This window comes from Saccostrea cucullata, unplaced genomic scaffold (assembly GCF_032062105.1).
Source record: "Saccostrea cucullata isolate Sc308-1 unplaced genomic scaffold, CSIRO_AGI_Scuc_v1 ctg6164, whole genome shotgun sequence".
In the NCBI taxonomy this organism is placed as follows: Eukaryota; Metazoa; Mollusca; class Bivalvia; order Ostreida; family Ostreidae; genus Saccostrea; species Saccostrea cuccullata.
The window spans coordinates 14,133-40,975 of record NW_026937176.1 but is presented as its reverse complement, the minus strand read 5'-3'; the positions used below and the strand labels follow the sequence as shown (position 1 = coordinate 40,975).

Sequence of the window (26,843 nt, the reverse complement as noted above, 5' to 3'; positions counted from 1 at the left end):
AGAATTTCAAAGAATTATTGCATTTAACAATATAATCTATATAGCCCCACCCTACCACTAGAACCCCTGATCCTGGGGGGATTAAATTCACAATTTGAGAAGAGACAGTCTAATTCAACATTACTATGCACTTGGTTAGTTTATTTAATGCCCACAAACAGAAAAGAAGAATTTCAAAGAATTTATGCATTTTCACTATATAATCTATATAGCCCTGCCCTAGCACTAGAACCCCTGACCCTGGGGCCATAAATTTCACAATTTTGGAAAAGGCCGTCATTTTCAACTTACCTATGCACTTGGCTAGTTTATTTAACGTCCAAGAGCAGAAAAGAAGAATTTTAAAGAAACTAGAAAACTGACAAGTCAGCAAGGGCCCCGCCATGGGGTAGAATTAATAGGGTGCAGCTTACGGAATGATTAAAAAATGTACGAAGAATAAGCAACAGCAACTGTATTCTTAAAATTTCAAGATAATTCATGAATATTCAAAAGCCTGAAAATAATATCCTTGTATTTACATTAAGCAGTAAAGAACAACCTAACATTGAATCTATATTTAAATAATTATGAAGCTTGTATTATATAAAATGCCAGCCTTCAATGAATGCAAATATCATGAAGGCTTGACCTTATCTTCAAACAAACAGCAGTTGCAGACAAAGGTTTTCATTAATCTAAAAGTGACAGATAAAGAAAAGCCTACTAAATTTTCTGCAGCAGGCTAGATAATTAATCCCAAGGGATTAAGTGTACCTTTCTCATCATTTTCTTCTAAAGTTACAATAAGAACATTTTCAGTATTAATGATAGAATGGGGTTTTTATACTACTATCCTAAAAATTAATAATATTATTGAATTAACATTAAGTGAAAAAAGTAAATAAAAATATCTTCTTTAATCTATTTCTTGTCATTAGAGTGCAATGAAATCATAACTATTAAACAAACATAAATTATAAAAATTTATATTTAAATCCACATTTCAGAGTGTTCATAGCATTCCAAATTGACTTAACTTCAAAACAAACTTCATTTGCAGACAGAGGTGGTAATTCATCTCAATTTGACAGATAAAGATAATGCTCTGGATTTTCTTCTGGAGGAAAGCTAATTAATCCCAAGGGACTCATAGCAGCATTCATTTTTCAATGGAAACATCTTCAGTAGTTATCCATCTTTGCCAATGCTATCGTATATAAAGTTAAGGAATCTACGCCAACACCCCAGCTCCAAACCAGGGGACATAGAGAACCAAACTTAGCATCAAAATATGTATTTCTGCCTACTGAACTACCATACCAAATTTGTACTTGATTGGGCAACCATAAAAAAAGTTGCCCATTCATTCTTATGCATAGTTAAGGAATCTACCCCACTACCCCAGCTCTAAACCAGAAGACATAGAGAACCAAACTTAACATCAAAATATGTATTTCTGCCTACTGAACTACCATACCAAATTTGAACTTGATTGGGCAACCATAAAAAAAGTTATTAGAAAAAAACTGAAAATTTGTGGACGGAAGAGTGACAGATGGACAGACAGACAGACAGACAGACAGACGGACAGACAGAGTGATTACTATAGGGCACCCGCAAATCCTTGCGGGGCCCTAATAATGCATTTTCACTATATAACCTGTTTAGACCCGCCCTAGCACTAGAACCCCTGACCCTGGGGCCATGAATTTCACAATTTTGGTAGAGGACTCAATGCTGATTACAATCATACAAACAGTTTGACTGCTTGATGTCCAGGAGTAAAGAAGAAGATTTTTAAAGATTGCACTGATTTTAGTGGTTTTTGCCCTACCCCCAGGCCCCAGGGGGGCAGGGACCATGAACTTCATAATTTTTGTTCCCCTTCACCCATAGATGCTATATGCCAAATTTGGTTGAAATTGGTTGTGGTTTCAGAGAGGAAGTTAAAAATGTTCAAATGTTAACGCACGACGAACGACGAACGACGACGGACAAAAACAGATAGCAATAGGTCACCTGAGTTTACTCAGGTGACCTAAAAAATCAATCTCGTCATACTTTGCTGAAATTGCAACATCTGAAACCTTGACAGGTACAATGAAACATACTAGAAGCATCCTTCACGGATCTCTAATTATGTAAAGCATAGAAGTACTTGAAAAGAAAACTGCTCCAAAAACTTTTAACCTGAGTGCCAACACTGACTGTATCACATACACTCCCCACCCCTAACTTCATTAAGGTGAGCTAAAATCAGGGTAAAGATTCACACCAGTCCAAATAATGCTGGAGGTTGACTTCTAGGGATGCTACAATAAACCTCAGTAGAAATATATATACCTGTCCAAATAATGCTGGAGATTGACTTCCAGGGCCGCTACAATAAACCTCAGTAGCAGAACATGGCCTTTTGGAAAAGTTGTACTATCTGTGTCAGCCAGTCTCCGGAGAAAAGAGCTGTGAACAGAGGAATGGTTTTTAAAACCAACTGATTCATCTCTTACCACTTATTCTATCAAAACATGACACTAAAATGTATAAATTTGCACTTAAATTGTTAAATATCAATGAATCAGGAAATATTGATCAATAATAGAATACTGTATACAGGGTTATTTTCGCCCCGTGTTATTTTCGCCCTTTCACATTTGGAAACAAGTTTGCCCCGTTTTAAATTCGCCCAGAAAGATTTTTGTAAAAGATACTATACTATTTAATTTGAATTCGCCCCGTTTTAAATTCGCCCACTTCCAACGAGGGCGAAAGGGGCGAAAATAAAACGGGGGCGAAAATTTCCCTGTATACAGTATTGACATTTCATCAAACAGGAGATGACAGGTGCCATTACCTGAACACTGTGCCCTGGGTCTGTGTGGTATCCTGAGTATCTGTGTATGCTGCCCGGTAAAGCTCGGTGGTCGTGGGGGTGGTGGGTGGGTGTAGAGAGAGGATTTTCATCAGGACGTTGTAACAGCGATACTGGATCAACTCAGTTTGGGGGCTCTAATAAAAAAAAATAATATGTAAAGTATGAGGGTTGTCCCAAAATTTCGTAGACTGAGCTCATATTTTTGAAAGAAATTAACGTATCTTTATAAAATTTTCGGGTGGATAAAGCGTGTTTTTGGCAGATAAATTACGAAGTTTTATCATGTTTTCCTGAAAACTTTTCGAGTAATAACATTTAAAGTGATATAGTTCTCTAACACCCGGAGCAATCTGCAACGTCAAAAAATACAAATGTCAACGGTTCAGATTTTTTGAGGAAATATTTCAATTACCAGTATCTCAGTCTTGAATTAAACGAAACCGTTATAGTTATAAATGTAACATATCTTAATTACTATGATATGATGAAACATTAAAATATGTAAACAAAGTATATGCATGTACAGGTATGAAATAATAATAATTTGAAAACGCTATATTTCTACGGGCTCTTCCTCTGTTTTCTCTAATGGATTTGCACAATGGAACTCTTGCCCATTTCTTAGCCCTGTCTTTTATTTCAGTCACTGTTATTCACATAAACATAGAGAAACCGTTTTAGTCATTTTGAATACTAAGGACGAGAAAAAAGTTTCCTTGTCTACCAAACATCTATGACTGGTACATTTCTGTAAAAGTGAAATCAGGATCAAAACACTTGATCATAGTCCAGTGCGCCGCCTGGGCCAACGCAGCCACCATTTTTCTAAAATTCAGATTTCATCTCCATGTATACAAAACGTTATAAAATTCATATTTATCAAAGAATAAACACCAAAATTTGAGGAAGTATAGTTAATAAAACAATATTAAGAATTTCCATTAAGAAAAAATATGGTTAGTAATTACTTTTCCGTAGTGTTTTAAATATAATATACCAGATTTTAATTGCAACATTTGGGTATTGCGCCACCTACCTACACCAGAAAATGAAATGTGTCTTTTAATTTGGAATAATTTGTGTAGTTACTCCATATTTGTCTACAAATTTATTAGAAAGTGTTTGTTTAATCTATATACGAAGTTTCATTAATGTATGACATAGGGTTCCTACAAAACAACGCTTGTCTACGGAATTTTGGGACAACCCTCGTACATGTTCATCACAAGATTTCAGTTCCCCAAGAGCAAGCCTATTTTCAGAGGATAACATCCTACCTTTGATCCCCTGTCCTTTATCAGTCCCCTGACAATAGTTCTGATGATATTGTCTGTTGGGAACTGTCGGTCCGATATACTGGACATCACCAGGTCCAGCCCAGACAGGAAGAACTCCAGGTCATTACTCTCCTCCTCAAAACAAGCCATGATCATCCCAGCTAGGTTCTCTGAGAAAGGGGAGGCGACTTCTACCTCCTGTAAACACAAAATTAAAAACTCAACAGTTATCTCCCTTTTCTGAACTCTAATGTTTGGCTAAGTTTCTCGGTGTTTACCGTTTACAGTTCTAGTAAATTATCGTACCTGTTTGTTTTCCGCTGACAATCCTGTAAACACAGAAGAATGCCATAAATCCCCTTGATGTGCTACCTGTAGGATGAAAAGTAGCATAATAAACGATACCAACAAGGTGCCCGCACATCTTGATGGTCACCTGAGCAGCACAAGTGTTTCTATGATCAACTCATTCCCACTTAGGATCACAGTTACATGTAAATGAGTGAAATGAGTTCTAGAAAACAGACCATTCACAAAAACACTGCATGAAGTTTGTCTTCAAGACACTCAGGATAACGAAAATGTTTAAAGATAAATTCCCAAATACATTAATTTTACAATTGCATGCAGGCAGAATTAAGGTAAATGCCTCTACCTTGACCTTCTTGAGTTGATGTACAGCATTATCCAAGTCGTCCATCATCTTCCTCTTCTGACCTAAAGGAAAAAGAAATGACAAGGCTGTACCCCTACTGATTTACACTTATACCAAACATAAATGACAAGACTGTAGCTCTACTGATTTACATATATATATCACCAAACAGAAATAAGGAGACTGTACCTCTACTGATTTACACTTATACCAAACAGAAATGACAAGACTGTAGCTCTAGATTTACACTTATACCAAACAAAAATGAGGAGACTGTAGCTCTACTGATTTATACTTAAACCAGATTTAATAGTAGTAGAGACAAGACTGTAGCTCTACTATTTGGTATCAGATCCAACTGTTTCAGAAAAGGAGATGCATTTTTGTGTAGTCTAATTGTGTACCAAGTTTTATTGAAATTGATTTAAATTCCAGGAGAAGTAGCATTTTTAAATTTCTTTGTTTAGAGACAGACAAGGCATCTTATCACTGGCTCTTCTGGTCTCTGACCAGATGATAAGTACAAGTCATAGACAAATTCATTGGCTTAAACAGATTTCTACTTCGTATGGTTATCAGGTTATCACTGTCACACTACCATTGACCCTTACTTTTTCTCTGTGTTAAATCTGGTACAGATGAGGAACAGGGAGCATCTACTCTCATGGAGAAATCTGTCGGTACAAGTGGAGAGTTAGGGACTCTGTTGTTCTGTAGATCTGACCACTTCTGGGGGGTGTTACATGCTGATCCCCGGGGGGTGTTACAGGCTGACCCCTGTGGTGTGTTACTTTCTGACCCCCGTGACGCAGTATCAAGGGACCCCAGCAACTGAGAGGACGGGGTAGACAGGAGGGAGGTGGACTGGCTGAGTTGAATGTCCATCAAACTGTTGTCCAGATCCACGCTACTGAGATCTCTTTTACAAGGACTGGCGACTGGCTTTATAAGGTAATCTAGAGGGTCTGGAGGGGGATCCTGCATCCTTGTCTAAGGCATAATTGAGAACACAAAATATATACAATAGCAATACAAATCTTCCTTTTTGAAATGTCAGTTTAATAGGGTCATAATGTAATCACCTGTGACCTACCTGAGAATCAACAAAATTTATACAATACAAGTAATCACTAATAAGCATGTATAAATCACCTATGCAATATGTAATCACTAATGACCTACCTATCAATCACCAATGACCTTTAATGAAATGTCCTGTAATATGTAATCAACAATGACCTATGTAATATGTAATCACCTATGACCAACCTGTAATATGTAATCACTAATGAGCTACCTATAGGTAATCACCTGACCTAAATGTAATATGTAATCAATAATGACCTACCTGATATATATGTGTAATATGTAATCACTAATGAGCTAAATGTAATATGTAATCACCTATGACCTACCTGTAATAAGTAATCACCACTGACCTACCTGTAATAAGTAATCACCATTGACCTACCTGTAATATGTATTCATCAATGACCTACCTGTAATATGTAATCAACGTAATAAGTAATCACCAATACCTGTAATAAGTAATCACCAATGACCTACCTGTAATATGTAATCACTAAGGACCTACCTGTAATATGTAATCACTAATGACCTACCTGTAATATGTAATCACAATGGCCTACCTGTAATATGTAATCACCTATGACCTACCTGTAATATGTAATCACAATGGCCTACCTGTAATATGTAATCACCAATAAACTCTGGACGCAGACAAAGGATGCCGTATTCAATCAAATGAAGAGCATCTTGTATGTTGCGCTCTCCAACAAAAACGTAAGTTAGAATGTTAGCTACCCGGCTTCTATTCCCCACAGGCAAGGACAACTTGTAGACCTCCGCACCACCACAGGATAGCAGTCTGTCAAGTCAACAGAAAAAGTTACATAAAAAGTCTATTCAAAAACAGCTAAGTTAATATGAATACTATAAACAACTGCTTATAATTAAGAACTAAAAATTATTCATTCTACGATCTTGCAGAAGTATGTATTTTTAAACCTGGCATAGATAGAGCTTTTCCTTGACCCTCGGACAATCACTGCTGCTTTCCATCCTGAAAATGGAAATGACCTGAAAGCCTCCACATTAAATCTCCATCGACGCGCTGCATTAGCCATTTCCAGTGAGATACCAGTGGAGAAATTAACCCACTCAAAGTCTTCCTCTCTCAGCCACTCCCCTTTCTCTGCGGAGTCTATGATGTATCGAGGGTGGAGAACCCAGATCCCCATAGCACAGGCACACAGAAACTTCTCACTGCGGGAAAGTCGACCACAGACTAAATGGGTACATGCCGGCTTAAAATTCTACAACAGCAGAAATATCATACAATAAATCTGTGTATGTTCATAATGGCCTGATTCTAAAGCATGATGATTAGGATTTAAAGAGATACACATCGGTTCTGTGTTATATTAATGCAGCTAAATACCATTCATATTTTATGAATTGAACTTCAGTATATTCTAACTACTTCAAAATGCTAAGCAATTTTTATACGATCTTTGAAAAAAGACACATTATTTCAATGAAGTCCAGATTTTAAAGCAAATCTTTTATAATAAAAAATAATTTGGGAATGATGTTGGGACTTGTACTAAAATTAAGGAGTGATATAATGACTGAACTGAAGGAGAGACATAATGAGAAACCTCGGACTCCAGATACACTCCACTAAGTCTGGAAATCTTCTCCGCCAGCTCCCGTTTCTCCGATTCCTCCAGTCCAGACAGAAGAAACTGGCGACGACTGACCAAACTCTTCTGTAAACGAGTCTGTGGGCTCGCGTCAGACATCTCCTTTTAATTCGCCTAAAATTAAACATGTTTTAGAGTGATAAAATCGGGAAACTGTTACCATATAAGCCCCTTTGTCCGAAATATCTGATGTTTTCCAGGCTTTTTCACGATTTAGATATTTAACATGCCAGGAAAATGCCAGAACAGAAGCCATTATGAAAACTGGAAATTCGTAGCCTCCACCTGGAGGCAGCATTCTCGGGTTGATTTTCGATACTTGCAAATCGAAATAAATCCTTAATTCAAAACTTATCAATGGTACATTATGGCTTTAGTAGTCAACAACATCGTTTTTTATTTTTAGTTTATAAAATATGCCCCACAGTGAAAACATTTTATCAGACAGTTGAGCATTTCAAAATCTTGCAAGATCTGTATTGAATGTTGGAGTGATATTTTCTTTTTATCAATATTGGTGGGTACTAGAGGCATTGTGCTACTGATACATTGTAAGTTCAGCATTTAATTTAGTATCAAAATAAGTTCCAGTTGGAGACGGGGAAATAACCAGTATCGTAATGGCACCAGTTCTGATGTTTTCCTGGCATGTTAAATATCTAAATCGTGAAAAAGCCAGGAAAACGTCGATATTTCGCACTAATAGGCCCCTATGCATGATTTATCTAAGGAAAAAAAATCAAAAATGTCATTTATGAGTATAGGGTAAGGACATTCATAAAATCCAGTGTTTACTCTTGTATAATTCTAAGACACTGACCAATCTTTAAGTAGGCATCACAAATATCCAAAAGAATGATGTTCATCGAGTAATTTTTATCATGGTTCCATGCTAATCATTTGGATTCCACTGTGAAAGAAATCAGAATCCTACAGCTTTTCAATAGTAAGACATTCAAGTCCTGTGCATAGTGCATGTAATGTTGAGTTTAGAAAACCGTAAAAGAGTCACAGGCAAACACAACATTTTCTACTGAATATGTACTTCTACCTGTAGCGTAAGGCAGGTCCAACGTAGACTCAGATGGGACTCAGATTAGGCCTAGGCCTAGTTGAACTTGATGTTTCAGTTTCTTTTCCGCGCGCCTGTGTTTCAAGCTTGAACCTCGAGCCCGATGTAAAATCTGTTCGGACACAGATCAGGGGGGAAATCATCGTCGGTAACCCACTGGTGATATTCGTATCGATTCACCCTATTATCAAAGAATCTAAGCTTTGAGGAAGCCCGCGGACTCAAAACCTGTGGTTTGCGACAAATGAGGGAAAATGTTGTTTTTTTTTGTTTTTTTTTTGTTTTTTTTTTTTGTTTTTTTTTTGCAACAACTTAAACATTATACATTATCTATTTTTTAATTTAATTGAATTTATAATAGTTAATAGTTTTGTTAAAGTTTTGCAGGATTTTGCAATCAACTAAATTCAGTGATGCCAAACGAGACTCCCCGCCACTATTGCATGTATTGGTTATATTACCACAAGTTCTTTCCCCGTGATAAAATAACATGAATAAGGGTATTGTTCATTTACTTGTGATGTGGAGGATAATTTATATACATTGTTTATTAACATAAGACACGCGAATAACAACATTTATAGATAGAGTTATCTTTGATCAAATTAAAAAAAAAATAATAATAGAAAAAAACCCGCTTCTAACGTGCATGAAGGAACAAGGGGGGGGGGGGTGCACACACCCACCTACATAATTTTACCGATATATAGTATAATATAGAAAACATAGCTACTATAAGCTCGTGTCCCTCAATTTAACCCCCCCCCATAATTTTACAGATATACTAGTATTATAATATAGAAAACATAGCTAGTATATACTACAGAAAAAAATGTAGTATTACTATAGAGAACATAGCTACTATATTATGCTCATGTCGCTCAATTTAAATCTCCGATGACCTTTTTTCTGCTTGTTAGGGAATTTTTGGTAATTGATATTGCCCCCAATTGAAAATATTTGGCTGTGCACCCCAAACTGAAATTGCTTCCCATGGGTCTGTCTAAAATTAAAAATGTTTTTGATAGAAAGAAGATTATAGATGGACCTAGAAACAAAATACTGGATCGATTTTCAGAATTAAAGATCCTTATAGTATGTTCTTCTTCAAACCCTTCTCTCATTCTAAGCATTAGGCAATGAATCCATCTATGAATGGTTGATGCAATGTTTTGGATCCTCGGGATCAGCTGGCTAGGATAAAAATTGTCATGCTTCTTCGCTATGTACATGTACTATGGTATAAGGAAGAGTATACATAAAGGCAAATACCTGTGTAAATACCCCCCCCCCCCCCACACACACACACACACAGAGGGTTCAGGACAGGAGGTTGACCTTTGTGCAATTCTTATCGTTCATGACATCAAGATTCGGCCAAATTACTCCACATCATTTCTGCCATAACCACGTAACTTGGATCGGCAGTGAATACTGTGAAATAATTAACCGATATCGCATCTTTAAGACTTAGCTGTTTGGTCATGATTTATATATAAAACATATATACCCGGGTACCCATTTGCCTTTTAAACTAAAACATGATACACAGTTCTAGAAATAAAGATACAGACAAAAATCTACTCAAAAGCCTCTATAACCTCGAGGCCCGATCAAGTAATGCATCGTTCTTTGTACAGAATGGATGTGAAGAGTAACAATGAAATATTTAGTTTCGATGAGGATACAGTTGGATGGGGAATATTGCAGAGAATATGTAACGGCCAACATCAGTGTGATACTGGCTTAGGATGAGCAAAACTGGAACGAAGCATATAACAATATTGTTAGGACTGCCTAGAAATAATATTTTTATTTGTCAATTAAAATCTATAAAGCATGGAAAAGATAGACATAAAACTAAATTTTATCATAAAGTTAAATCTACATCTTAAAAATGATACTTGACATTTAAAGCCCAACAATATCCAATATTATAATTCACTGGGCCCGGTTACATTTAGTATGTTACCGGGCCCTGAATTATAATTGTCTTTAAAAATGTCCATCAGAAATTTGCAGAATTTAAAAACGAAATTTAAAAAAAAGCAAGCACCTTATTTCTTCACTTTAAGTCGCAGCACTGTTAAGGCTAGAAAAAGGGGGCGAGGCCTAATTTATACGGGAAAAACTTTACTGTGACGTCACACAAAAATATGACTTTTATGCATTCATCATATTACCCGAAAATGAAATAATTTGCAACTTTAATCTGTATTAGCATTATAAACAATAAGACTTACCAATGCATTAACAAAAGTCGCTAGTTAAATCCCATACAGCTAGTTTTAAACAAATCACTGATCTCGATGAACTTGTCAATCATGACGTCATTTTGGTAAAAATGACGTATTTCATGTACTGTGAGAGGCACATTTGGGAATTTTTTAACAATAAAAAATGCGTTATATTATAAAACAGAATATTATTTACAGGTTTTTAATAGGCTATTAATACCAATGTATATCCTTAGTTAAGTGCGATTATTCATCAACTATCGAGAGAATGTATCTAAATAATTCTGTCGTGTTTTAATGTTCAGGTTAGGTATATTTTACATCGAGGTGCCTCATAAAATCGCTTTTTCGCAAGGGCATACACTAAATAAATCTTGACCATTTTTTAAATATAAATAAAGGATATGTTCCTTAACTTGAAAAGTGCTGCTGCTTTCTTTAAATCGAGAGCATGACTTCATAAGTACACAAAATATTTGGTAAAAGTCAAACATATTTCGACATTAGCCTATTTACTTGAAATTATAACTATTAAAACGCGAATACTATTCAAAGCAGCAGCACTTTCCAGAAAGTACTAAGTATGCAGAAACAATTTATAGTTTGAATTTTTAATTTCAACTAGGGTATGCCCTTGCGATATTGAAATTTGTTATTGACCTACATTCCGTGTACCTACTATGCATTCATCACGTGACTGTCCATCGATGGGACCAAACTCCATACAGTACAGAGTAGGTTATACTATGCTATTTCCATAAGTATTTAAGTTCTGTGATAATAGAACAGCTGAATAAAAATAAAATCAGTTTTAAAAACAATTCCCGTTTTTGCACTTCTATTTTCCGTTGATTTCTCATAGTAAGCCTTAACAGTGCTGCGGTGCGCACACACGCAGATATTTCTTCCATTGTCAGTCGTAAGTCCTGATCATGCATAATTATGTTCCCCAAACGAAGTTGGGGAACATATTGTTTTTACTCTGTTTCTTATTATGTTCCCCAAACGAAGTTGGGGAACATATTGTTTTTACTCTGTTTCTTATTATGTTCCCCAAACGAAGTTGGGGAACATATTGTTTTTACTCTGTTTCTTATTATTATTATGTTCCCCAAACGGAGTTTGGGAACATATTGTTTTTACTCTGTTTCTTATTAAGGTCTTCCGTCTTCACGGAAGACCTTATAGTTATTCTACTGTTTCTTATTATTTTTCTTATTTTTTTTCCAAAATTTTGTGCACGCGATTTCTCAGCAACCATTCAATGGATTTCAATGAAATTATCAGAAACTATGCGCATCAATATGAACTTGATACATCTGGGAGGAAATTTGATAATTCGCTTTTGGTGCCAAGTTATGGCCAGTTTCCTGATTTTAAAATGCGATTTTGTCGCGCACTTTTATCGAAAATAGCTGAGAATATGAACTGGAGACTTATCTAAGAGCATAGGGTATGGTTATTAGATGTGCGTAAGCCCAATTTCCTTCGTCGTCGGTGCTTCCGGTCGCTACCGGAAGCGAAATTAAAAAGTGCATTTTTTCATTTTTTTTGTTTTCAAATGTTTTTCTACGATTTTAATTATCTTAAAAGTGACTCTGATGCGAATGAGAAATATGTAATTTGTTTAAGAATTGAAAAGGACAATCTCGAGATATTTGCATTTAAATATTTGAAGCGGTGTTTTCAATGGCTGAATACGTAGCGCGTTGGATTGTCACGCGGGCGACCCGGGTTCGCTCCCCCGAATATCCGATTTTTTTTTAATCACTTTTTCATCTCAATTTTTGGTGTTTTTAATTCAGAATCGGACGGAAGACCTCTCGTTGCTCGCAACGAGATCTCATCTAGTTATTATTATTATTATTATTTTTTTTCTTATTTGTTCTCCGGTACTTTTTTGTCCGCGAGTGTTCTCAGAAACTGTTCACCCAACTGAGCTAAAACCTTTTTAGGGTTAATAGGTGTGTAGTGTAGGTGTGCGGAACGAAGGTCATTTTGCGCGCATACGCATGCACGTGCGTGCGCGTGAAATGAGTGAATTGACTGATATACTTAATATAGCTATAACTTTTACATTTTTTGATGAAATGATTTGAAACTCATTATATAAGGATAGATTAGTAGTGTAGATAATGTGATACTGTCAAATTCGCACGAACTCACGCGCATGCACGTGCGCTTTGCTCTGATTGGCTGAAACAAAAATCTCAATATCTTCTCTGTTTTTTGACGAAATGCTTTGAAATTTAAAACATAGGCATGCTTTAGGATATTCTACAATATGGTATATAAGAATTTTCATCAAATCACGCGCATGCACGTGCGCTGCAATCTGATTGGCTGAAACTTTAAATGGCTATAACTCCCGTGTTTTTCAACCAAACAGCACGGGATTTAGAACGTAGACAAACATAATGGACTCCTAGAAGAAGGTATAGTCATCATGAACATACTTGCACGTGCATGAACGTGCGCTTCGCTCTGATTGGCTGAAACAAAAATCTCAATATCTTTTTTGTTTTTTGACGAAATGCTTTGAAATTTAAAACAAAGGCATGCTTTAGGATATCCTACAATATGATATATAGTAATTTTAATCAAGTCACGCGCATGCACGTGCGCTGCAATCTGATTGGCTGAAACTTTAAATGGCTATAACTCCCTTGATTTTCAACCAAACAGGATGGGATTCAGAACATAGATAGATATTATAGACTCCTACAGCAGGGAATGGTCATCATGCACATGCATGCACGTGCGTGCACGTGAAATGAGTAAAATTCCAAATACACTAGATTCAACATATTTTTGGATTAAATGCTGTAATATTTAGTATATTAAAATATATCAATAGTGTAGACAAAATGATATGGTCATTACGCACATGCATTCAAATGCGCATGCATGCAATGCTTAAATTGAATACTTCTGGTAAAACTTTGTTAAAGTCTTAAATGTATCGCGTTTGTCTTATTTAATCAAGCTTACAGGGAATAAGGCAACAAAAGGGAAATGGGGAGCGTTTGGGGAACATCTGTAACGGTTCCCGTTACAATTAGCACTAGTTATGTTCCCCAAACGAAGTTGGGGAACATATTGTTTTTACTCTGTTTCTTATTATGTTCCCCAAACGAAGTTGGGGAACATATTGTTTTTACTCTGTTTCTTATTATTATTATTATTATTATTATTATTCTTTTTTCTTCTTATTTCTTCTCCGGTACTTTTTTGTCCGGAAGTGTTCTCAGAAACTGTTCACCAAACTAAGTTAAAACCTTTTTAGGGTTAGTAGGCATGTTGTGTAGATGTGCCGAACGAAGGTCATTTTGCGTGCATTCGCATGCACGTGCGGGCGCGTGCAATGAGTAAAATGACTAATTTATTAAATATGGTTGTAACTTTTATATTTTTTGATAAAATGTTTTGAAACTCATTATATAAAGATATATAAGTTGTATAGATAAGATGACATGGTCAAATTTGCATGAACTCACGCGCATGCACGTGCGCTTTGCTCTGATTGGCTGAAACAGAAATCTCAATATCTTTTTTGTTTTATGATGAAATGCTTTGAAATTTCTAACATAGACATGCATAAAGATGTACTACAATATGATATATAAAATTTTTCATGAAATCACGCGCATGCGCGTGCGCTGCAATCTGATTGGCTGAAACTTTAAATGAGTATAACTCCCTTGGTTTTCAACCAAACAGCATGGGATTTACAACATAGATAGACATAAAGGACTCCTACAGGATGGTATGGTCACCATTCACATGCATGCATGTGCGTGCACGTGCGCTTTGCTCTGATTGGCTGAAACAAAAATCTCAATATCTTTTCTGTTTTTTTACAAAATGCTTTGAAATTTAAAACATAAGCATACTTTAAGATGTCCTACAATATGATATATAATGATTGTCATGAAAATACGCGCATGCACGTGCGCTGCAATCTGATTGGCTTAAACTTTAAATGGCTATAACTCCCTTGTTTTTCAACCAGTCAGGATGGGATTAAGAACATAGACAGACATAATGGACTCCTACAAGAAGGTATGGTCATCATGCACGTGCAAATGAGTAAAATAGTGTAGCCAAGATGATATCGTCATTACGCTCATGCAATCACATGCACACGCCTGCATTGCTTAAATTTGAAATACTTGGTATACTTTTGGAAAAACGTTGTTTACGTCTTAAATGCATAGATTTTGCCTTCTTTAATGAAACTTACAGGGAATATGGCACGAGAGGGGAGTTGGGGAGCGTTTGGGGAACATCTGTAACGGTTCCCGTTACAATTAGCACTAGTTATTATTATTTTTCTTCTCGGGAAAATTTTGTCCGCGAATGATCTTGTAAACTACACATCCGATTTAGGTGAGATGTTTTTAGGGTCAGTAGACATGTTATGTAGATTTGCGGAATCAAGGTCATTTTGCGCGCACGTGCTTGCAAGAGCGCGCACGTGCAAAACTTGAAATGACCAATATATAATGGATAAAACCGTAACTTTTCTATTTTTTAACAAAATGTTTTGAAACTCATAATGTAAGGATATATTAGTAGTATGCAGAAGATGACATGGTCAAAATAGCAAGATCTCACGCGCATGCACGTGCGCTTTGCTCTGATTGGCTGAAACTAAAGTCTCAATATCTTTCTTGTTTTTTGATAAAATCATTTGAAATTTTGAACATAGTCATACATTAGGGAGATCTACAGCCTGTAATATAAGAATTATCATGAAAGCATGTTCATGCACGTGTGCTTGCAAGAGCTCGCACGTGCAACACGAGAAATATAATTGATACAGACGTAACTATTTAAGTTATTGATGATATGCTTTAAAACTCATATTAGAAGTATATATTAGAAGCATAGACAAGGTGACATGGTCAAAAAAGCAAGATCTCACGCGCATGCACGTGTGCTTTGCTCTGATTGGCTGAAACTAAAGTCTCAATATCTTGCTTGTTTTTTGAGGAAATCCTTTGAAATTTTAAACATAGCCATGCATTAGGATATCGTACAATATGATATATAGCAATTATCATGGAAACACGTGCATGCATGTGTGCTGCAATCTGATTGGCTGAAACTTTTAATAGCTATAACTCCCTTGGTTTTCAACCAAACAGGATGGGGTTTGGAACATAGATAGATATAATGGACTTCTACAAGATGGTATGGTCACCATGCCCATGCATACACGCGCATGTACGTGTGCTGCAATCTGATTGGCTTAAACTTTAAACAGCTATTACTCCCTTGGTTTTCAACCAAACGTGGTGGGATTAAGAAACATTTGGATTAAATACTTTGTTATTTAGTGTAGATTGTGTAGACAAGATGATATGGTCATTATGAACATGCATTCACATGCGCACGCATGCAATGCTAAAATTTGAATGAACTTGGTACACTTCTGGGTAAAAATTGTTAAAGTCTCAAATGCATAGAGTTTGTCTTATTTAATGAAGCTTACAGGGAATATGGCACCAAAAGGGAGTTGGGGAGCGTTTGGGGAACATCTGTAACGGTCCCCGTTACAATTAGCACTAGTTATTCTTATTATTATTATTATTTTTCTTCCTGGGAAAATTTTGTCCGCGAGTGATCTTGTAAACTACACATCCGACTTAGGTGAAACCTTTTTAGGGTAAGTAGGCATGTTTTGTAGATTTGCGGAATCAAGGTCATTTTGCGCGCACGTGCTTGCAAGAGCGCGCACGTGCAAAACTTAAAATGACCAATATAATGGATATAACCGTAACTTCTCTATTTTGTGACGAAAAGTTTTGAAACTTATAATGTAAGGATATATTAGTAGTATGCACAAGATGACATGGTCAAAATAGCAAGATCGCACGCGCATGCACGTGTGCTTCGCTCTGATTGGCTGAAACTAAAGTCTCAATATCTTTTTTGTTTTTTGATAGAATCATTTGAAATTTTGAACATAGTCATACATTAGGGAGATCTACAGCCTGTAATATAAGATTTTTCATGAAAGCATGTGCATGCACATGTGCTTGCAAGAGCTCGCACGTGCAACACGAGAAATGTCCAATATAATTGATACAGACGTAATTATTTAAATTATTGATGAAATGCTTTGAAACTCATTTTATAAATATATTAGAAGCATAGACAAAATGACATGGTCAAAAAAGTAAGATCTCACGCGCATGCACGTGCGCTTTGCTCTGATTGGCTGAAACTAAAGTTTCAATATCTTTCTTGTTTCTTGTCATAATCCTTTGAAATTTTGAATATAGACCTATATTATGAAGATCTACAGCATGATATAAAAGAATTTTCATGAAAGCATGCGCATGCCTGCGTGCTGCAATCTGATTGGCTGAAACTTTAAATGGCTATATCTACTTTGTTTTTTGACGAAATGCTTTGAAATTTAAAACATTGTCATGCATTAGGATATCCTACAATATGATATAGAAAAAAAATCATGAAATCACGCGCATGCACGTGTGCTGCAATCTGATTGGCTTAAACTTGAAATGGCTATAACTCCCTTGTTTTTCAACCAAACAGGATGGGATTTAGAATATAGATACTAGATATAAGGGACTCTTTACAAGAAGTTATGGTCATCATGCACGTGCACGCACGTGCGTGCATTTGGAACGAGTGAAATGAAAAATACACTTGAAAAGAGTGATTTTTCATACTTTTGGACTGAATGCTTTAATATATTGTATATTAAAATATGTAGATAGTGTAGAGAAGATGATATGATCATAACGCACATTCATTCATATGCGCACGGGTGCAATGCTAAAATTTCAATATAATTGGTATCCTTCTGAGAAAACATTGTTAAAGTCAAAATGCACAGAGTTTGTCTTATTTAATGAAGCTTACAGGGAATATGGCACCAAAAAGGAGTTGGGGAGCGTTTGGGGAACATCTGTAACGGTCCCCGTTACAATTAGCACTAGTTATGTTCCCCAAACGAAGTTGGGGAACATATTGTTTTTACTCTGTTTCTTATTATGTTCCCCAAACGGAGTTTGGGAACATATTGTTTTTACTCGGTTTCTTATTATTATTATTATTATTATTATTCTTTTTTTTCTTATTTGTTCTCCGGTACTTTTATGTCCGGAAGTGTTCTCAGAAACTGTTCACCCAACTGACCTAAAACCTTTTTAGGGTTAATAGGTGTGTAGTGTAGGTGTGCGGAACGAAGGTCATTTTGCGCGCATACGCCTGCACGTGCGGGCGCGTGCAACACGTGAAATGACTTATATACTTAATATAGCTATAACTTTTACATTTTTTAATGAAATGATTTGAAACTCATTATATAAAGATATATTAATAGTGTAGATAATGTGACACTGTCAAATTAGCACGAACTCACGCGCATGCACGTGTGCTGCGCTCTGATTGGCTAAAACAAAAATCTCAGTATCATCTCTGTTTTTTGACGAAATGCTTTGAAATTTAAAACATAGTCATGAATTAGGATATCCTACAATATGATATAGAAAAAAGTTCATGAAATCACGCGCATGCACGTGTGCTGCAATCTGATTGGCTGACAGTTTAAATGACTATATCGCCTTTGTTTTTTGACGAAATGCTTTGAAATTTAAAACATAATCATACATTAGGATGTCCTGCAATATGATATACAAAAAATTTCAAGAAATTACGCGCATGCACGTGTGCTGCGATCTGATTGGCTGAAACTTTAAATGACTATATCTCCTTTGTTTTTTGACGAAATGCTTTGAAATTTAAAACATAGTCATTCATTAGGATATCCTACAATGCGATATAGAAAAAAAATCATGAAATCACGCGCATGCACGTGTGCTGCAATCTGATTGGCTGAAACTTGAAATGGCTATAACTCCCCTGTTTTTCAACCAAACAGGATGGGATTCAGAACATAGATAAATATAAGGGACTCCTACAAGAAAGTATGGTCATCATGCATGTGCACGCACGTGCGTGCATTTGGAACGAATGAAATTAGAAATACACTTGTATGAGTGATTTTTAAAATTTTTGGACTGAATGCTTTCATATATAGTATATTACAGGGAATATGGCACTAAAAGGGAGTTGGGGAGCGTTTGGGGAACATCTGTAACGGTCCCCGTTACAATTAGCACTAGTTATGTTCCCCAAACGAAGTTGGGGAACATATTGTTTTTACTCTGTTTCTTATTATTATTATTTTTCTTCTCGGGAAAATTTTGTCCGCGAATGATCTTGTAAAGTACACATCCGATTAAGGGGAAACCTTTTTAGGGTAAGTAGGCATGTTATGTAGATTTGCGGAACGAAGGTCATTTTGCGCGCACGTGCTTGCAAGAGCGCGCACGTGCAACACGTGAAATGACCAATATACTTGAAATTGCCGTAACTTTTACATTTTTTGATGTGATGCTTTGATATTTAGAATATATAGACATATTATAAATGTAGATAAGATGACATTGTCAACATGCCATTTTGCGCGCACGTGCTTGCAATAGCGCGCACGTGCAACACGTGAAATGACCAATATATTGGATAAAGCCGTAACTTTTCTATTTTTTGATGAAATCTTTTGAAATTTATAATGTAAGGATATATTAGTAGCGTAGACAAGATGACATGGTCAAAATAGCAAGACCTCACGTGCATGCACGTGCGCTTCGCTCTGATTGGCTGAAACTAAAGTCTCCATATCTTTCTTGTTTTTCGACGAAATCCTATGAAATTTTGAACATAGCCATGCATTAAGATATCCTACAACATGATATATAGCAGTTATCATGAAAACACGTGCATGCACGTGTGCTGCAATCTGATTGGCTTAAACTTTGAATAGCTATAACTCCCTCGGTTTTCAACCAAACAGGATGGAATTTGGAACATAGATAGATATAATGAACTTCTAAAAGAAGGTATCGTCACTATGCACATGCATACACGTTCGTGTACGTGCGCTGTAATCTGATTGGCTGAAACTTTAAACAGCTATAACTCCCTTGGTTCTCAACCAAACGGGGTGGGATTTAGAACATAGATAGATGTAATGGACTACTACAAGAAGGTATGGTCACCATGCTCATGTATGCACGTGCGTGCACGTGAAATGAGTAAAATCAAAAATACACTAGAATGAGCGTAATTTTTAATACTTTTGGGTTAAATACTTTAATATTTAGCATATAAAAAAATATATACATGTAGATTGTGTAGACAAGATGATATGGTCATAACGCACGTGTATTCACATGCGCACGCATGCAATGCTAAAATTTGAATGAACTTGGCGTTGTTAAAGTCTCAAATGCATAGATATTGTCCTATTTAATGAAGCTTACAGGGAATATGGCACCAAAAGGGAGTTGGGGAGCGTTTGGGGAACATCTGTAACGGTCCCCGTTACAATTAGCACTAGTTATTATTATTCTTATTATTTTTCTTCCTGGGAAAATTTTGTCCGCGAGTGATCTTGTAAACTACACATCCGACTTAGGTGAAACCTTTTTAGGGTAAGTAGGCATGTTATGTAGATTTGCGGAACGAAGGTCATTTTGCGCGCACGTGCTTGCAAGAGCGTGCACGTGCAACACGTGAAATGACCAATATACTTGAAATTGCCGTAACTTTTATATTTTTCGATGTAATGCTTTGATATTTAGAATATAGAGACATATTATAAATATAGATAAGATGACATTGTCAACATGCCATTTTGCGCGCACGTGCTTGCAAGAGCGCGCACGTGCAACACGTGAAATGACCAATATAATGGATATAGCCGTAACTTTTTTATTTTCTGATGAAATCTTTTGAAATTTATAATGTAGGGATATATTAGTAGCGTAGACAAGATGACATGGTCAAAATACCAAGATGTCACGCGCATGCACGTGCGCTTCGCTCTGATTGGCTGAAACTAATTTCTCAATATCTTTCTTGTTTTTTAATAAAATCCTTTGAAATTTTGAATATAGTCAAACATTATGAAGATCTACAGCATGATATATAAGAATTATCATAAAAGCATGCGCAAGCACGTGTTCTGCAATCTGATTGGCTGAAACTTTAAATGCCTATAACTTTCTTGTTTCTCAACAAAACATGATCATGAATATGTATAATGGATTCCTACGTGATACAACTATCAAAATAAAATGCAAGGATGTGTTTGCATGCACTTGCGCATGCGCAATGCGTAAAATGATCAATATATTTGAAAAACGGTGACATTAATAATTTTATGATTTTTTATTGGTTCTTGGAATATATAAAGAAATGTTAATGATTTAGCAACATGCCATGATCACCTTGCATGTGCAAGCACGTGCTTTTGCGTGCAGTGCGTTAAATGACAAAAAGTTTTTATCATTGTAGCTTTTAAAATTCTTTTATGAAATCCTGCAATACTGAGCATATTAAAAAAGTTTTAAAGGAAATTGGCACAAAAAAGGAGTTGGGGAGCGTTTGGGGAACATCTGTAACGGTCCCCGTTACAATTAGAACTAGTTATTATTAGGGTCTTCCGCTTCCTTCGGAAGACCCTACTGTTATTCTACTGTTTCTTATTATTATTTTATTTTTTTTTTCCCGCTCGATTTTTGACAGGCGATTTCTCAAAGACCTTTGGACTGATTTTTATGAAACTTTCAGGTTAGATACCTTGTAATTAAACCTATTTACACCTGTTTTCAATTTTTTGATGCATGCCTTTAATTGTGAGTTATTGCCCTTTAATTGATAATTTTGATGTCTCGTTTCCACTAAAAATCTCAAGAACGACGTAGGATATTTACACGAAAGTTGGAGAACTTGTAGCCAATACATTGTAGATGTGCAGAACGATAAAATTATAAGCTGATTTTCTAAAGTTTGGAAGCTATAAAACGGCAAATTTTAGTAATTTTTTTTCTTGAATTTTTGCTACTTTTTGTGTAATAACTTTTGAACCGAGAATAATTTGGTAAGAAATATATAACAAAAGTTGTGTGTAATTACGAGAGCTTTCATATTAGATTAATGAAAAGGGGCTGGCCCCTATAATTAGGGGTTAATAGCTCATACACGTTTTTTCTGATAGCTAAAAATATTGGTATATTATGAAAAAGTTTGACTGAAATAATTTCGAACTTATAAAATCTTGTCATTTGATATAAAAAGAAATAAACTTCCAGCTATATTTAATTGTTTTTTATATAAAACAAGTACATGTATGTGAGAAACCTTTCAGGAACAAGTTGTCTACTATAGCCAGCCAAGCCTTTACTGCATACATGTGCACATTTTTAGTTGATGCATCTAAAAGATATAGTTTTGATTTGGTGTTTCTTTGTTTTCTTTTTATTCAAATAATTTTAAAATGTGATGATGTACACAACAATAAATAGTACCTAGTTTAGAGGATTTTTTCGCGCTTGTTTGTAAACAACGCGCGGCATTGTGGGAAATAGGAAGGTACTAAAGACGCGATGTACTAAACACTTATTTGACCTGATTCAAATTTGTCTGTAAATGTTCCAAACAATTGAATTTTTGTATAGCATATGCCTCGAAGTCATAAAGTCTGTACATAAGTAATTTAAAATACTCAATATTACAATTTAATTAAAAATTAAAACGTCAGGTAAATATCAGGTCTCTAGTATATCCCGTTTTTAGTGTGCCCCTTCGAGTCGACGTCGGACACATGTTTGTCATGGTTTACAAACTGAAAATAGAATGATTTGTGAAGTTGAACATTTTCTCACAAAGAATCCGCTTGTAGACATGCACACTCATTTAATCTGGAGCTACGAAGTACTTTGTCACTTCTCTGGAACATTATTCTAAGCAGAATTATCCCGATTCATATATTCTAAGAATCTTGTGTGAATTGTTTACGAGGAAATTCTGACTGTCACATTAACAAGGATGAACACTCTTGACTCTGCTTCGGATTCCCCAGTGATAATTGTATCGAGTGATGAAAGAGCTGACGGCGACATTTTAATGTATGATTGGCTTGGACCATTGGAATGAAGGTTAGAATATTTTTATTACTTAAAATTTACACTACTGATTACATGACAGTGACGTACATTGATGTTATTAGAAATACACAGACACACCGATATATTATCTGTTTTACAGTTCAGACGCTCTCTGTTTGCCTTGTAAATCCCCACAGCTTTATATTTTATTTTTATTAAATTTGAGGATGTAATTTCAACAGTCCTACTATCTATCATAGTGATCATACTCTATAATTCAAACTGCACTTAATGTTACAGAATATATTCAACTAATTATATATTGACAGTGTGACTGTAAGGGTGAGGGCAGATACTTATTTAGTTTTAATTTAGATTGTGCTTGTCAAGCCGCATTTGACATTTGGTGCATCCATGCTCAATGTTCACACTGAGAGTTTATTCAAATGTTTAATTCGAATGAATTCACTGCTCGTTAAATTACTTCCCATTAGCTCCATGTGAACATGAGTAAGGATATCTAATTCAAATTAAATAGAAATGAATTTTGAATGTAGCTTAAACATGTTAAAGAAGCTAAGCACTGTGTGTCCAAAGTATACTGCGGAAAAATTGTGTGGAGCAATGTGCAAGTCACAATCTTCTTTTGCCAAGGTGTTATCATAAGAGCTCGCATTATGGGCAGGGATTTGTGCTGCTGTCTGGACTCGCTATAAATAGATGTTCTCAAAAAGTCTTAATTATTTAATATCATACTTTACTGACAAAAAAAGAACAAATATTGCTCAGTTAAATTGCAAAAGAAATTTGTTTAAAAAAATTGAAATAATAGAAAGTTTGCATTTTTGTTTGATAAGACTGCTGTAATGGTTTAATGTTTGTTTATTTGCCTTAATCATACATTTTTCAGTCATTTCATGGTGCCACCACTTGGGATGGTATTAGCTGCAAATATAGACTTGTACTCAGCACTTATTGCCTTTAAGAAGTATGAGATCCATTTTGTGCTAACACCTACCGTGACACAGAATCTTGGTTTATGCAGTCTCATAGGAGTAACCTGTCTAAAGCATTTAGCAATGGGATTGGAACCTGCAACGTAAGGTTCAGCTTCTTATTGATACTTTGATTTATAATATTTATTTGAGAATTTCACTCATTCACATACTTAGAGATGTTGATATATATTATATTGTTGAATAGCATCAATTTAGACCTTTAATTAGCTAAGTAAACATGTACTGTGAGGTTTTTAAGGTCTCATTCATTTTATATGCCAGATGCATGTTAAGGAACATTACTGCATAAATGTTTTTGTCTTAAATTTGAGGCTTTTTACTAATATAGAGATATGTTAGTTTTAAACCTCTTCAAATTAGGGTAGACCTTTACTTTAAACTCAGCAATGTGAGTGTGTTGTGTGAACTTGTGTTAGCGAGACAGTGTGTTGTATGAATTTGTGTTAGCAAGGCAGTGTGTTTTGTGAACTTAATTGTGTTAGCCTGACAGTGGGTTGTGTGAATTCTTGTTAGCTTGACAATGTGTTGCGTAAACTCGTGTTAGCGGGACAGCGTGTTGTGTAAAATCGTGTATAAAGTGTAAGTGTGACAGTGTGTTGTGTAAACTCGTGTTAGCTAGACAGAGTGTTGATTGAACTCGTATTAGCGAGACTTCGTGTTGTGTAAACTGGTGTTAGTGAGACTGCGTGTTGTGTAAACTCGTGTTAGCGAGACTGCGTGTTGTGTAAACTCATGTTAGCGAGACAGCGTGTTGTGTGTATTCTTATTAACGAGACAGCATGTTGTGTGAATTCGTGTTAGCCTGACAGTGTGTTGTGTGAACTTGTTATCCTGAAAATTTGTCGTGTGAACTGGTGTTAGAGAGATAGTGTGTTGTGTGAACTCGTGTTAGCAAGATTGGATATTGTGTGAACTCGTGTTAGCCAGACTGCGTGTTATGTGAACTCGTGTTAGCGATATTGCATGTTTTTTGAATTTGTGTTAGCGTGACAGTGTGTTGTGTGAACTCGTGTTAGCCTGACAGTGTGTTGTGTGAAATGGTATTAGGATGACAGTGTGTTGTGTGAAATGGTATTAGGATGACAGTGTGTTATCGCAACAGCGTTTGGTGCGAACTTGTGTTAGTGAATAGTGAGACAGCCTGTTTTGAGAATTCGTGTTAGCGTGACAGTGTGTTGTGTGAACTCGTGTTAGCCTGACAGTGTGTTGTGTGAAATGGTATTAGAATGACAGTGTGTTGTGTGAAATGGTATTAGGATGACAGTGTGTTATCGCAACAGCATTTGGTGCGAACTTGTGTTAGTGAATAGTGAGACAGCCTGTTTTGTGAATTTGTGTTAGCGTGACAGTGTATTGTGTAAACTCGTGTTAGCATGACAGTGTATTGTGTAAACGCGTGTTAGTGAGACTGCGTGTTGTGTAAACTCATGTTAGCGTTACAGTGTGTTGTGTGAATTCATCTAAGCGTGACAGTGTGTTGCGTGTACTTTTGTTAGCTAGACAGTGTGTTGTATGAACTCGTATTAGCGAGACTGCGTGTTGTGTAAAACTTGTGTTAGCGAGACAGCGTGTTGTGTGAACTTGTGTTAGCGAGACAGCGTGTTTGTGAATTCGTGTTAGCATGATAGTGTGTTGTGTGAACTCGTGTTAGCCTGATATTTTGTTGTGTGAAATTGTATTAGCGTGACAGTGTGTTGTGTGTTAGTGTGACAGCGTGTGGTGCGAACTTGTGTTAGTGCGAAAGTGTTTTTCAGTGTTGTGATGGCGAGCTGTGTGATAGCCTAATGGCGTCTTTTGTGTCGGTAAGATGGCACGCTTTTATGAAAGTGCTATTGAGCTTTAGCAAGTGGCCCTATCTGGACACGCCTTATTATAATTGATCAGTTCTCAGATATACAGTGAATTACCGGTATTATTGTCACCATGAAATCAGCATTTACAGTTGCAATTACCTAGTTAGTAATCATAAGATATTGGTTTGTCAGTTTTAAAATTATGGTGTTCCAATGATGTGAAGTTGCAGTGTGTTAGCATGTTAATTTCAACAGACTGCCACTCCAATGCAGCTTTAAACAACACGCTGCTGTGTTAACACAAAACAAAATATCATGCAAACACAACTTTAAACAATCTGTTGAGTGTTAGCTTCACTGCATGTTGGATTCAGTGTGCTGGCATATTATCACTGACGTACATGCTAGGACATTGTCACATCGTGCTAGTATGTTGTCATAAATACTCTAGCACATTATCCTAAACCCACTAGTGCATGATTACTTTGCACTTGTATGTTGTCTTATTAGGGAATAGCATAAATGACTGCCTTAATTGGTGTAAACTTCTTTTAATTGATGAAAGAGTACATTAAAATTTACAAATTATACACAGAAAATGTGACAATATCTTATCTCTCAATTTGATAATCTAATTTATAATCTCATGAATTGCACTTTTTATTAGTAAAAGAATTATAGATTAAAAAATTTCAATTTCTTTTGGATAGGTGTGACTCATCTGAAGACTGAATTTTGATACCAAGCATGACCATGATTTGCCAGAAGATCATCTGTTTGGATGTGACATGGAATAAACAGCATAGTGAAAATAAGTCAAGTTTTGGTTTGTGAAGACAATTTTTAAACACACTGTGTATCATTTTTAAATTTTGATTTGACAACATAAATCCACAAATATGAACATATCAATTGCTCTCAGTTTTTCAAGTGAAATAGTTTTTGTAACAGAAATACATGTACCAGTAATTACATTGGAATAAATGTTATTTTTAAATATAATAATATTTTGTTTGTGTAGCATGTTGACCTCTTTATTAAGGTCTTCCCTTTCAAAGTTTAGACTTACTTATTCTAATGATTAAGATAGATCCTCTGTCTTCAGCAGGATTAGAAGATCTTGTAATACATGTATGTGTATTTTTTACAGTATAATGTAAAAAAAATTGTTATTTTGGCACATACAACTAATTAAAGGCATAAACATGTGTATGATTCCA

The 26,843-nt window shown here is 35.7% G+C and overlaps 1 protein-coding gene and 1 long non-coding RNA gene across 2 annotated transcripts in view; one reads left to right on the top strand and one right to left on the bottom strand.

The window, feature by feature from the left end:
• The window catches only part of LOC134247469 (SMC5-SMC6 complex localization factor protein 1-like), a 39,175-nt gene extending 30,539 nt beyond the window's left edge, over window positions 1–8,636 (bottom strand). Inside the window, exons 1-10 of the mRNA XM_062729826.1 lie at window positions 8,564–8,636; window positions 7,468–7,626; window positions 6,815–7,122; window positions 6,491–6,674; window positions 5,398–5,764; window positions 4,787–4,848; window positions 4,438–4,503; window positions 4,132–4,329; window positions 2,834–2,988; window positions 2,326–2,442 (exon numbers count right to left, since the gene is read on the bottom strand). Of these exons, the coding sequence (XP_062585810.1) occupies window positions 2,326–2,442; window positions 2,834–2,988; window positions 4,132–4,329; window positions 4,438–4,503; window positions 4,787–4,848; window positions 5,398–5,764; window positions 6,491–6,674; window positions 6,815–7,122; window positions 7,468–7,611 (1,601 nt within the window). The 5' untranslated portion in view covers window positions 7,612–7,626; window positions 8,564–8,636. The remainder of the gene's footprint in view (window positions 1–2,325; window positions 2,443–2,833; window positions 2,989–4,131; window positions 4,330–4,437; window positions 4,504–4,786; window positions 4,849–5,397; window positions 5,765–6,490; window positions 6,675–6,814; window positions 7,123–7,467; window positions 7,627–8,563) is intronic.
• Window positions 8,637–22,428: 13,792 nt separating this feature from the next.
• Window positions 22,429–26,583, top strand: LOC134247468 (uncharacterized). The gene is made up of 3 exons (XR_009987860.1): window positions 22,429–22,862; window positions 23,722–23,910; window positions 26,334–26,583. It is a non-coding gene; the product is annotated as an uncharacterized LOC134247468 (long non-coding RNA).
• Window positions 26,584–26,843: the final 260 nt, after the last annotated feature.